The sequence below is a fragment of the Odontesthes bonariensis genome, chromosome 14 (assembly GCF_027942865.1).
Source record: "Odontesthes bonariensis isolate fOdoBon6 chromosome 14, fOdoBon6.hap1, whole genome shotgun sequence".
NCBI classification, from domain to species: Eukaryota; Metazoa; Chordata; class Actinopteri; order Atheriniformes; family Atherinopsidae; genus Odontesthes; species Odontesthes bonariensis.
In genome coordinates this window covers 29,924,607-29,938,608 of record NC_134519.1, presented here as the reverse complement: position 1 = coordinate 29,938,608, position 14,002 = coordinate 29,924,607, and the positions used below count along the sequence as shown (strand labels likewise).

Here is a 14,002-nt window from a genome sequence, read left to right as displayed (position 1 = left end):
ATAAATAAAAATGCCTTGCCTTGCAATTTCAGTTGGCCAATATGTTTACATGCAAAAGAAAGAGTTACATTTTGGTCAGACTAACACAAATCATATTCTTTTCTCGTGCCATGTAAAAATGTGCTCACATTGTTACGAGCGTCGGATCAATTCAATAAATAAGGTTTTAATTTGTGATCTCTATGGTGCTGGATTATTGTTTTTGTTCCCTTCGGACGGATAACCTTCAATCTTTGTTTAATAATTCATTCAAAGAGTTTCCACAATTCAGGAAAATTCATCCTACGTGTTCTTCAACAAATCTATGCCTTTTAAATAGTACCACCTTGTTTGAGACAAAACTTTGAGCCAAAATCATCTGCCCCTGAAACAAAACCCTTCACTAGATCCACAAAGGTCACACAACGATATTCACAAGTACGGTAAATACAGCATGGTTGCACTGAATTTGTTGTATAAAAGTACTTCAAACACTGCCCCTTGTTTTTTTTTTTTTCAGTTTTCACATGGTTCAGTAAAATATTAGAAACTGCTGCTCTGAACTTTTGCTGTTCCCACTCATGTTTGCTGACCTCTTTTTTTCAAACCGCTGACATGTGCTTTTATTAATCCTAAAGAATGAAATATTGGTTTTATTAGCCTGCACCTTACCTGATGGTGATGATCTGCCCAAAGTCAAGCTCATAATTATTGACTTGGGCAATGAAGATGGCTGCCACTGCCTCATAGAGTGCAGTACCGTCCATATTGATAGTGGCGCCGACTGGCAGCACGAAGCGGATGATGCGTCTGTCAATGTGGTTGTTCTCGAGGAGGCACTTAAAGGTGATAGGCAGAGTAGCAGAGCTGCAGCATGAAAAGATCAAAAATAAAAGGTCACAAGGATGGAAATAATAGCTGTGAGGCTACAGGTAATATACTTTTTTGAAAAGAACTTGCTATTTGCAATCATGATATAAAAGATGGCTATAGTGGCTATGGTGGTGGAGTCGGATCAGAGTGAGTTCTGAAAACATTTCTTTCCTTGAAGATTCTTTTCACAAACCAAACCATTTACACTCACAAAATAGCTTTAAAACTAAGATATGAACTCTTTTACGAGTTGTTTTTGTTGAACCATAAGTTGAAGATTATTTTTTATTAAATGATAGCTGTTGGTAAACTTTCTAAAATAAACACTGAATATATGAAAAGGACCATTGTATTTTTAGGAGGGCTGTGCATTTATGGGGAATTCTTTCAGGCCTTCAAGGCACTGCATATTAATACTGTCATTGATAATATAACTTGTACTCCACCACATGTTGGGACTTGGTTACATTCAAGAAAACTATAATCCATATGACAGGGAGGAGTAAATAAAACACATTGTATAGAACTATAAACCCTATGCAGTGTTTATATATACTGGGCTGAGTAGGATTTTCTTTTTACCTGGAGGAGGTGGCCAAGGAAATAAGCAGGGCCTGTAGAATGCCTCTGATATAAACTATGGGACTCTTCTTTGTGATGAAGAAGTACATAGATGGGAGGATGAATAGACCATGCAGCACTAAGCCCATTACTACAGTGATGGCGTAAAAGCCCAACTTCTTCCCCATGGCTGAAGGGTCGTCCATCTCCAAGATCTTCCCAGCAACCAGGAACACAATGCCGAAGGGGAAATACCTGAAAGTGACACAAGGACAATCACTTTGGTGATTTGAGCTGAGTGCTGACTGGGGCAGCAGTAGCTCATTTGGTAAAGTGGTCATCTTCCTGTGGGAATGGTTGTCTTCCAACCGGAAGATCTGTGTTTTCATCCCCAGTTCCTATACAAATCAAAACGTCCTTAAGCAAGACACTGAAGCACAACATGTCCCCCGATATGCTCAGCGTGGCACTATATAAGTGTTTATGTAAGTGGTTGAATGAGAAAGTGCTTTGCAGAACCAAAATAAGCTTAGATGACAATTCTGGACCATTCACAACTTATGTTAACATGTTCACAATAAACGTTCTTATCATGCTTTCTATTTCAACATAGTTTAGTAATATTCTAACATTTGCCCAATCACACAAAAACACACTGTACACTTACTGTATGGAACTTATTGGTGGACATATGAAAATTTACCATTGAATGAAAGGAAAACAGACTTTTACTCATTTTCCCTTGAAAACTATTCAAATTCACAAAAAAAAGAGAGATGGAAATATCCAACTCATAATAATACTTAGTAGTCGGGTGGATTCATCCTCTTGTAATCCTGAATGTGTGATCATATTTTCATGGAAACCCATCCTTGTAAATTTTCTTTTTCATAAACTGTTAATTGCGTACTATTATCAGAAACAGCTAATACATTTTGTTTTATTTATCGTTGTGTAGTTAACTTCTAACCGAATCCTCTTACCAAATAACAATGGCAACAATCTTCAAAACTGCCTCGTTCACGCTCTGGCAGAAGTTGACCAAAGCGCTTCCATTGGGTCCCATTCTTCCCAGCATTATTCCTGGATTGAGGTAAAAAAAGCGAAGAAAAAAAGAAAAAGAAATCTATGATGCTGAATGCATGTGGTATCTTTCAACAGTGACAGCTGTGCAACACACTTTGAATTAAATAATTGAACAATGTGCGTGCTGTAATGTGAGTTTTCGGTCTTGGGAATCACACTGTGTGCAGGATCCATGGCAAACCCTTACCCATAGTTGCAGAGAAAATAACAATCCCCAGCACGTTCATGCCTTCGCTGGTACCAGGTGATGTTTTCACGATGACGTCAGGAGGCGGCGTGAGATCCAGGGAGAAGTTCTGAACATCTGTGCCGTTGTCATCCTGGATGCCGTAGATGTAGACCCTGCGTGTGGTGGTTTCATCCAGGAGCTGAGCTACTGTTGGTTTGGCGATAAGTTCTGAGACCCTCTGCGTTCGATACTTGAAACCAAAATAGAGTACAAGACTTAACATCAGAGCAGTAACATGGATAACATAAAAAGACACTTGAAGTAGCAGCCACTCATGTGATAATGAGGTTTGAACCATGCAAGGACCAGTTACACTTTTTCAGGTTGTTTTTGATTTCCTTTAAATTTAGGTATGGCTTTTTTTGGCTTCTTGTACCTTTGTTACCTCGATACCTCATTAAATACGAAGCTGGAGAGATTCAATTTAGCTTAATATATCTTAGCATAAAGAGTAGAAGCAGGGAAAAAATGCCTTCTCTTGCACCTTCATGAAACCAGCTAGATGTGACATGCTCATCATTTAGCTTTGGGATACTATTTTGTAATCTTTGGAAAGACTCAGTCTCTGTCTCTGCTTCAAACTTTTGTACAAAGCTAAGCTAATCTCTTAGTTCGTTATACCTTTTTTTGGCCACCTTCCAGGACAGTGACATTTATTTCTCCAAATGTTGAACCGTTGCTTTAACCACTACTCCATAATCATGACATTTTTCTTTCTCTCTCTCTCTTTTTGTGGCTCTTTGCCTTTAACATTTTAGCTTACCTGTTGAAATGTAGCTTGAACCAGGTTGGCTGGAAACATGTTGCTGGGGAAGAGAATTTGAGAGATGTAAATTACGCAACTTTTGATTATGTAAAGTGAAAACATTGTGTATTCATACATATAAAAGTGATATTGAAAGGGTCAGTTATATTTTGCAAGGAGCAAGCAATAAGTTCATGGCCACACATATTTTAGCAAAGACAGTGAAATAACAAATTCACACAATCATTATCCGCTTAAGTTCCTTCTTTAAGGTACTGATTGTCATCATGTGCACTTCCTTCTTGTGTTATTAACATTGATAGTTGATTGATTGATTAACAATGAAAATCAGAGAGCGAGGACAGCTTTTACTTAGTTTCTAGATTAGAATCATCATAGAAATAGTTCTGCTTTGTGAGTCATCTTTTTTTCTGGACGATTGAGGAAAATCATTGTCATACTTATTCATGCATTAAAAGCTGCCCAGATGGGATGATGTGCTTTAATAATCCTTTTTTTAAAAGGACTTCTTATATTTTAGTTAGCCCCAAGCATATAAAGTGCTCTGCCTGCTTTGGGTAAATTCAGCAGAAAGGACTCAGGTGCTCAAGGATGAGGGAACAGGGTTGAAAGAAATCTGAGGATGGAGGGAAATGTAGAATATAATAGCAGTGAGAAAGAGATAAGGAAAAATGTTACTCAATCTTACAGACAAAAAACGATGCTGAACACTTCTGAGACAAAGGCGAGATGAAATCTTGTTCAGCAAACTCAAAGAATATAAGAGAAAATGGCTGTGAAATGTCTATATAGCTCAAGTTTCTTTTTATAAACACCACATAGAAGTAAGCTTTCTGTTTTGTGTAGAGTTAGCAGATCCTGCACTTATAAGTGTATTCATTTATTCATATTTATTTATTCATTCATTCATTCATTATTTGTCAATTTTAATGTAAATGTAAATGTACTTTATTTATACAGCCCAATCCTTTCGGTGTACCAAAGTGCTTTACAGCAGGTAATAAATAAAGAGAAGAATAAGTAAAAACAAATAAAAACAATAAAAGAACAGTGAAAGCAATAAAATACAACAAAATCGAATAAGATAAAATAAGATAAAAGTGTCATCATACTAATGGGTATTAAAAGCAATCCTAAATAATCTTTAATTTCATTATTTATTTTCAGAACATGTATAAACACCAGGATTGGTCAAATAAAAAAAATGGGAGAAACTTATGAAGCAATGCTTACTGCTGCCTTCTTTCTACAGCCTCAGAGAGAAAGAAAAAAGTATATTCAGCATTAACTACACAGGGAGAAGTGTCAGTCAACAGGGACAGCATTTGCATTAGATCTGACTGTAAATCCCACACCTACGCAGAGCTCAAATCACCTTCAGATGATTCAGATGCAAATAGATAAAATGGCATATTGGGTTTTACAACTCGTGGATTAAACAAAGTAATGTTAAGAAATATATGGCAAGCCGTCCAGAGACAATAAAGTGCGGCTGAGGGGGTGAAAATAGTGAGTATTGCGCATCTATTTTACTAATTCAGCAGCTTATCCTGTGTCTATAACTGAGAAAAGCAGGGTAATGAAACCACTCTGACCTCAGATTTTATGATAAAGACTGCATATTTTCAAATGTACTCATTATGTACAGTTATCGCACACGGTCATACACACAAACACACATGACGGCAGATGCTTGGGTCCATGTGTGAGTGTACAGATATAGCTGGCGAATTCCCGCATGATAGATGAAGGCTGTAAAGAAGCTTTGCGAGATAAATCCAAAGCACAGCTGTGTTCTGTAAAAACACATCCTCAGGCACACGCACAGTGAGCCTGTGAGTGAAGGGGCTTCACTATTGCACATGATCAGTACATAGTGGGATTTCAAGTGCTTGGCCAGTTTATCACTCCCCCTTTTTTCCCAAATTGCTGTTCAAAGTAAGTCATCCATATAACACTGTATAACATTCACAATGGTGAATACATTAATAACTATGAAATTATTATTTTTCATAAAGTTTAAAACCAACTGTTTCTTTTAATAGTTTTCCACCGTTCATGCGGATGGATGCTGTCTCATCGCCTCCTTAGCCGCTTCATTTTGCGGGCTGTTGACTTTAGTCCATTGACTGACTGACATAGCTCACTGTCATGGTGCTTTTGGCAGACTTGTCTCAGGTTTACCTCTAACTCAACGGCCCCAGTCTTTAACAGCACTAATTAGCTTAACACAATAACCCAATGGCACATAAGGTTCCAGGCTTACTCCCTGACCTCCAGCATCTTTCAGTGTTCACAGAGCAATTAGTCTCACATCACAGTTATATTCTGTATTCTTCTTTTAAGAAGCCTTTTCTTTAAGTCAATTCTTAAAGATTTGCGTTTCTTTTCATAAAAAGACACAGAACTTAAACGTTAAAAGTCTAATCACACAAATATCTGCATACCTTCTTTGTCATTGTGCAACGTTTACATTTATGTAACACTACTGTTAATCCAAAGAAAAAAAAGTTCAATGTTTATTTCTTCCGCTGTACTTTAAAAAACAATATTGAAATAGAGGTCAAGCAAATGTATGTCGTGTATATTTTCATCTGCATGTGGAAGTGTGTTGCCATGGCATTGGTCATACACCTCTCATGTGAGCCGCCTGCCTTCTCCTACAAGGATGTACAGTTTCATGTGAGCCAAATGACACGGATATTTCACTGGATATTCTTTTAGGCATCTTACCGAATGAGATCCAGGAGAGCATCAGCAGAGCTGGTCATTGGCTTCTTGCTCTCGTCAGAGTCCTCCTTCTGGGCAGCACCGCCTGGGTGGATGATGTACACCATGAGGATGCCCACTACCACAGCAACGAAGGTGGTCCAGAGATAGTAAGAAATGGTCATGATGCCCAAGCGGCTTGAGCATTTGGCATCCAGGGCGGCTAGACCAGACATCAAACTGGGGTGTCGAGAGCAAGTGGAGACAGCAATGCACACGGTATAGGGAAGAGAAACAAGGACAGAAAAAGAAGGATAAAGTTAGTAGCTGTCGGGAACTTCTGTCAAATGCTGCTCCAGAGCTGCTTTTGTTCAGTGTTTAAACTGCCTACTTGGAAACTGAATCCTTTTTCTTTAAAAGAGAGATGAGGGAAAACACGAATGCTCAATTACATGTTAGAAATGTTGAGCGAATGGATGTGGTACAGATCCTCAGAAATTATTCGCACTTCAAGTACACTTATCAGCAAGCCACTCATTCGGAAGATAAGATGAATTCAGATGTTGTGTCGATAAAAGCTGAGGATAAAAGTTTTTCTTTTCTTTACAAACATGTGAGAAAACGTTACTTCTAAAGATTCAACATACTCCTAAAAAAAAACTAACAACCTAGTGACTCAGAGTAAATATTTGACTTAATTATGGTATCATTTGTCCATGTACAAGTGAACTGTTCATCCCAGCTTCGAATGAATGTCTCATCATGCAGCTTTGAAATGATTGCACCAATTGATTCAAAGAATCTGTTTAAAGCCAGATAATCCTTTAGTGAAGGTTCTTACTTTATTTACCTCAGAAACAAAGGAGTGAAATTTGCATTTGAATGGGCTATTAGACAGTGCTCCTGTTCAGATGTTTCATGCTCTAAAAACAAAGTAGTTACGTTAGCAGTACATTTAGGGATTTTAAAGAAATAACAGAAGAAAAGGCTTAATCAACTCTGTTTGTTCCTCATTCGGCGTGCAAAGCTGCAATCTGACTAAAGTCCTTTGTGAGAAGTGTGGAAGATGTAAAGACTTAAGTTTGTGAAGCAAGAAAAATAATGATGGAGAGATCTTTGCTCGGTCTCTTTACATCAAGTGTTTGCATGGATGTACAGAGTCTGCTGGTCTCTTCTATGACACTGTTTATTATTACTGATAACCCCAGACCCTTTATGTCAGCAGCCCTCACAGCACTCACCAGGGTTTCTTTGAACTTTTAAAGTGGTCTTGCACAACAATTCTGAAGACTTTCTGAAGGTTTTGTAAAGTTTTACTTTGGACATTGGCTGTTTTTCTTCAAATTAATTTTCAGTCCAGTAATTGTACTTGATGATTATCAGAGGAAGTGTTTATTTTACATGCTAAACCTCTTAACAATGATTTATGAATAATTTAATCACAAAAAAAGGCATATAACTCAAGAGATGAACCACTGTATTTTTACCCATATCAGGCAACTTAGTATGGAACCGAAGACTGTGGCCTGTCACAAAGAAACATCATTTGGCTCCCATTTCTTTTGTTTAGAGTCCAAAAGAGATGTTGGTAAAAACAAAATTGGCAAATCTCCACAAGCTGAGAAGGAATGGCATTTTTGAATTGAGCCATATTTTAAGAATGAATTTCAATTTGGTAAAAGATCTTCTAAAGTATTATTTTGTTTAATGCCATTTGCCAACAGAGGCCAACTGTCCTCATTGTGCTCCCTCAGTGCTTGATTATCTCAAAGATTAAGCCACAGTATTGATGTATACGCCACTTGACAATGTTACCACTCTGAAAATGAAGGTGTTCAGTCAGAGGAGGCGGGCTCTTTGGTTTAATTCACAGCTGCTGGCCTTAAAATGGGAAACCTTGAAAGAATGTGGTGTTCCACTAAATTAGACAAATTTCACTAAGTGTGAAAATATGGTGTGGTAACTTATAAGAAAAGCCCCTCACAAAGCTAGAACTGCTCATTATCCATTGTTAAGAGATCAAGAATAATACCAGGTACCTTTTAGAGTTGTTGCCAAGGGGTTGACCAATTGGGATTTTTCAACCAAGGTGGTTCCAGTGCTGGTACAGAGTGAAAAAATGTTTACATGACAGGCTGGTTGAGGAATAATAGAGACCAACTATCCATCCATTTTCTATACCCTCTTAATTCAATTTCAATTCATTTTATTCATATAGCGCCAAATACAAATGTCATCTCAAGGCACTTAGATAATAAAGTCCAATTCAAGCCAATTGGAATTCAATTCATTGTAATCATAATTATTCATAAAATAATCCAATTTGTTCATATATATATATATATATATATATATATATATATATATATATATATATATATATATATATTAATACAACTCTGGTCAAGGGGGGTTTAGAAACAATTCCAGCTGTCATTGGGTGAGAGGCGGTGTACACCCCGGACGGGTCGCCAGTCCAGCACAAGGCCACACAGAGACAAACAACCATCCACGCTCACACTCACTACTAGGTTCAATTTAGAGTCACCAATTAACCTAACATACACGTTTTGGAGCGGTGGGTTAGTTTAACCAGCAGAACAATGAGAAGAACACAAGCTTATTGTTGTTCTCATAGTTCTGCTGGTTAAACTTCACCAGTTGCATCTGTGAATACTATTCAATGTGCCATATTGAGTTGCGTTCGCAAGTGCTGTTTGCAAATACATTTTTGAACAATGTTTGCAGATATATTTATAAACTTTGTTACTTGTTTTAATAAAGTAATCTTGTGTTGATTAAAAACCAAGAAGTTTAAGCCAATTACAGACATACATCCAATCTCCATATCATGTCTAAATTAAACTTTTGCTCCGAAAGCCATGGATGAACAAGGAGGTGCGGCTCCTGCTGAAGGCCTGAAACACTTCCTTCAGAACAGGAGATGCACAGGCCTTCAGCACATACAGAGCAAACCTCAGGAAGGGCATCAAAAAGGCCAAGCACTGCTACAAGCTGAAGATAAAGGGTCTCTCCAACTCCAGACGCATGTGGCAAGGCATCCAGGCCATCACTGACTATAAACCCGGCAACCCCACCCCCACAGCCAATGACATCTCCTTCCTGAACGAGCTTAACAACTTTTGTGCTCGCTTCAAGAGAAACAACGGCGACACCACCACCAAGACAACACCCCCTACAGACCACCAGCCCTTCACACTCTCCTCCACTGATGTCCATACAGCACTGAGCCGGATCAACACACACAAGGCTGCTGGACCAGATGGCATCCCTGGACGCGTGCTTAGGGCATGTGCAGAGCAGCTCACTGGGATCTTCATGGACATTTTCAACCTGTCCCCTCGCCCAAGCAGCTGTGCCAACATGCTTTAAAACCACATCCATCGTACCATTGCCGAAACATTCCAAACCGACTCGCCTCAACGACTACTGCCCGATAGCACTCACACCCATCATCATGAAGTGCTTTAAGCGACTGGTCCTGGGCAACCTGAATAACTCCCTCCCACCTATGTTGCACCCGCAGCAGTTTGCCTACCGAAGCAATAGGAGCATAGATGATGCCGTTTCCACTGCACTGCACTCTGTGCTCACACACCTGGACAACAACGACACATATGCACGGTTACTGTTTGCTGACTTCAGCTCAGCATTCAACACTGTCATCCCCTCCAAGTTAATCACCAAACTTAGAGACCTGGGCACCAGCACCTCCCTCTTCAACTGAATCATGGACTTTCTGACCAACAGACCACAGCATGTGAGGTCAGGCCGCACCTGCTCTACTACTGTCAAACTCAACACAGGTGTGCCACAAGGCTGTGTGCTGAGTCCTTTCCTCTACTCCCTCTTCACCCACGACTGCAGAACTGTACATGGATCCAACTCCATCATCAAGAGACACCCCAGTGATTGGCCTCATCAGCAACAATGATGAGGCAGCCTACAGGGAAGAGGTACAGCACCTGGCCACATGGTGCATGGACAATAATCTGCTCCTTAACACCAGCAAAACCAAGGAGCTAATTGTAGACTTCAGGAAGAAGAGAAAAGGCACGCATGATCCCATCCACATCAACAGGATGGCTGTCGAGCAAGTCTCCAGCTTCAAGTTCCTGGGTGCCCATATCTCGGAGGACCTGTTCTGGACCACCAACACCTCCAGCCTGGTAAAGAAAGGTCACCAGCGCCTCTTCTTCCTGAGGACCCTGAAGAAGAACCATCTGTCTCCAGCCATCCTGGTGAACTTTTACATCTGTGGGAGCTGCTCTGTTGCAGAGCGCAAAGGACTTCAGCGGGTGGGGAAAACTGCCCAGCGCATCATAGGAACTCCACTCCCTGCTATCGAGGGCAGGCGCTTCAGAACCCTCCAGACAAGGACCAGCAGACTAATGAAGACTACTGACCCCTACATACCAATTCATCCACACCTCTCAACTCCTCACTGACCAAAAACCATCACTCACTGTAATACTGGACTGTTCTGCACATGCACACTTTAGACTTTAAGTACAGAATATTGCACTAGTTTAGTTAGAAGGTAGCTACTGTTTATTATTTATGCACTATTTAATCCTCACCCTATCTGTATTTACATCACCTAATAATTTCCTTTATTGTAAATCATGCTATACTTCCTGTGAATCGTCTATTCATCTGTATAATATGTTTTCAACACCTCAATCAATCATTGTGTATATTTTGCTCAATCGCCTGTATCTACGGTCTCACCTTTACATAGATTTTCATCTGCAAATACTGTCCATGTGCTATAAAAACTATCTGTATATACCTATATAAACCACACTCACTGCTTACTGCACTGCAGGTTAGATGTTAAACTGCATTTCGTTGCTCTGTACCTGTACATGTGTAATGACGATAAAGTTGAATCTAATCTATTCTAATATGGTGTGTTTGAAGGGTTTCAGTAAGGATTCAGAGGACATACTACAACATTCTATTGCAGAGACTTGAAAATGTGCTTCCTTAAGAAAATGTCATTAGGTAGCATAGCATATATTTTGTTGCCATGCAGATGACACTCAGCTGAATTTTTCAGACTGTTTTAAAGACACAAAGGCTTGGATGATTCCTTCTAAATTCAGACAAGCTATATAGTAACCATACTGCTTTACATTGGCTTCTAGTACTACTTCTAGTACTGCAAAACCTTAGAGTTATCTTTGGCCAGGATCTGTCCTGTAACGCACAGATAAAACAAGTTTCTTGGACCGTTTTGTTTCACCTTCATAATAATACCTAAAATTAGAACATCCCGTATCAGGCTGATGCAGAAAAACTGTTCCAAGTATTGAGTTCATTAATACCTAACGAACGCTTCGATCTGACTTCAGAAGTAGAACAGGAGGGCGAGTCTTCGATCATTAGGCCCTTCTCTTGTGGAACCAGCTCCAAGTTTTTGTTTATTAATCTCTTCAAAATTAGGGTTGGATCAGATGATCCTGAAGACTATTTAAAGAAATGACAAAAAAAGGTTGTCTAAGAGGATTCAGGTTATGTCTCATATAGTGTTTTTCCATTTACGTTTGCACAGCATGTTTCAGCAATTCATGCCACTTATTTACATTTTTTCTTGTCATTATCTAAAGAAATGGCTTAATGACTTTGCTTAGTAATATACATTTAGTTTTTATAGTGCTCCAAGATAGTTGAATTGCCAAATCTCATGAGAATTGACTGATTAGACACAGACTGATTTGCTTGGTTTAAAGAAATAATACTTGAGTGTAAGAATTCTCAGAAGGTGTGTGGCTTGCGAAATATCTAAGGCCTAGGAAATTCTGCTGGTGTCCTAAACGGGGATGACGGAAAGGGAAGGACTATGAGAGAAATCTCCTCCGAGGGGCATCTCTTTTCGGAATAGTCTGGTAAAACTAATCCTTCAAATGAGACCAATTACCAGCAAAGCTGCTAAAGCTGAGTGGAGCCTATCCCAGCGGTCATTGGGCGAGAGGCCGGGTACAACCAAACTACACACTATCTTAGACTTATCAATGAACCTAACTGGCATGTGTTTGGATGATGGGGAGGAGCTGGAGAGAACATGTCAACTCTACACAGAAAAGCCCCAGCTGGGATTCTAAACGTAACCCTCATGCTGTCTTGTATAGCTAAGTCTAAGTCTGATCAGGAGCACTTACTTTTATTTAAAGGTGATAGAGAATGGTTGAATGGGGCATTAATCCTTGTTCTGTGATGTGATATGTAGCCCAAAAAAATTGGTTGGGTCTGTAATGGCTCAGAACCTCCCTAAAAGGCTCTCTGAAACAGCTATGTTACTATGCTGGGTTTAGAATGCGTCGTTTGCCCTTATTGGCGTCGTTTCAGAGCTTATCTGGCAACCTCATGATGAAATGCAGGTAGGTGTTGGCGCTATTCGGTTGCCGTTGCTTGATTGGCTGCCCTTGCTCTCACTGAAAACAGAGCTATAGAGTAATACACTGACTGAAAAGAAAGCTCATCAGAATCAGAATTAGTTTTATTGCCATTGTTAGTGAACAGTGTTCACTAACTAGGAATTTGCTGCGGCGTAAGGTGCAAACATGTAACATAGGATATAATAATAAAAAATAAAGAATAAAAATATATGATTATAAAATGTACACGGAGTGTACAACAATACACAGTATCCAATATACAGAGCAACAACAGTGCAGCTTCATTAGTGCAATTTTAATGATGGTAAAGTGACTGGGGCAGGTTATGAGGTGATTATGAAGTGTTCTTAAGTCCAACAGCAAGGGGGAAAAAAACTGGTTTTGTGACGGGAGGTTCTGGTCCAAATGGACCGAAGCCTCCTGCCCGAGGGGAGTGGTGCAAATAGAGAAGGGTCAGCTGTGATCCGACCTGCTCGCCCCACAGTCCTGGAGACGTGCAGGTCATGGATAGATGGGAGGCTGCAGCCGATCACCTTCTCAGCGGAGCGCACAGCTCGCAGCAGTCTGTGTCTGTCCCTGTCGGAACTGACCATCTACTGAGCAAAATTCCGACTGAAGCCTGCTCAGAATCGTGCAAGGTTTGTGAAACTGTACTCCGTGAAATGCGCAGAGCAAAGGAAAAGTCGGCGGTTGTGTGTACTGGGGATGCTGTTAAAAATAAATAAAAGCCATTGATCGTGAACATTGCTTTCCGGGGGAAGAATATGTAACGATCGCAGTCTGCTTTCACAGCCTTGGAAGGCTCACCTGTTCCTGTTTCTCGCCGAAGGGGCGTGTCTGAAACTGGGTGGCTGTTGATTTGGGTGTGGGGGGGGGATTGCTGAAAAAGTGACATCACTTTTTCACAAAAAACGGATTGGCACTTTTTCTGGGGGATATTCAAAAAAGGGGAGTACTTGAAACAGAGGTTCTGACACTTGCTGGCACTTCGTGTGTACTCCCCACAGCGGGGAGACTCAGAACTAACACCAAAAACGTGAAAAAGACGATTTTGATTCTCTATCCCCTTTAAAAAAATAACAATTATATTGAGCAGTGCCAATTCCAGTATGGAGTGATGTTGCTTTGGTTACATTGAGCCAGTTGGTAAATTGTTTAAGCAGAAATGACAAGACAATGCAACAAACATCTATTATTTTGTGCAATCACACAAATAAACAGGTTTGCCATGTTAGATCTTTAAAATCTCTATAAAAAAAAATAGCTATTTGCAGCGTACAGTTTGCTAGTTCAGTTGCTACTCTTCCCAGCAGCAAAGGGGATTGTAAATGCAGCAGGATCCAGATTGCAGAGGGGGAGGAGAATGCAGCATGAAAT

At 39.9% G+C, this 14,002-nt stretch overlaps 1 protein-coding gene across 1 annotated transcript in view; it reads right to left on the bottom strand.

The window, feature by feature from the left end:
• slc1a7a (solute carrier family 1 member 7a) overlaps window positions 1-14,002 on the bottom strand; it is a 34,426-nt gene that overhangs the window by 5,024 nt on the left and 15,400 nt on the right. Inside the window, exons 3-8 of the mRNA XM_075482388.1 lie at window positions 6,228-6,443; window positions 3,492-3,534; window positions 2,687-2,918; window positions 2,397-2,496; window positions 1,435-1,668; window positions 652-846 (exon numbers count right to left, since the gene is read on the bottom strand). Of these exons, the coding sequence (XP_075338503.1) occupies window positions 652-846; window positions 1,435-1,668; window positions 2,397-2,496; window positions 2,687-2,918; window positions 3,492-3,534; window positions 6,228-6,443 (1,020 nt within the window). The remainder of the gene's footprint in view (window positions 1-651; window positions 847-1,434; window positions 1,669-2,396; window positions 2,497-2,686; window positions 2,919-3,491; window positions 3,535-6,227; window positions 6,444-14,002) is intronic.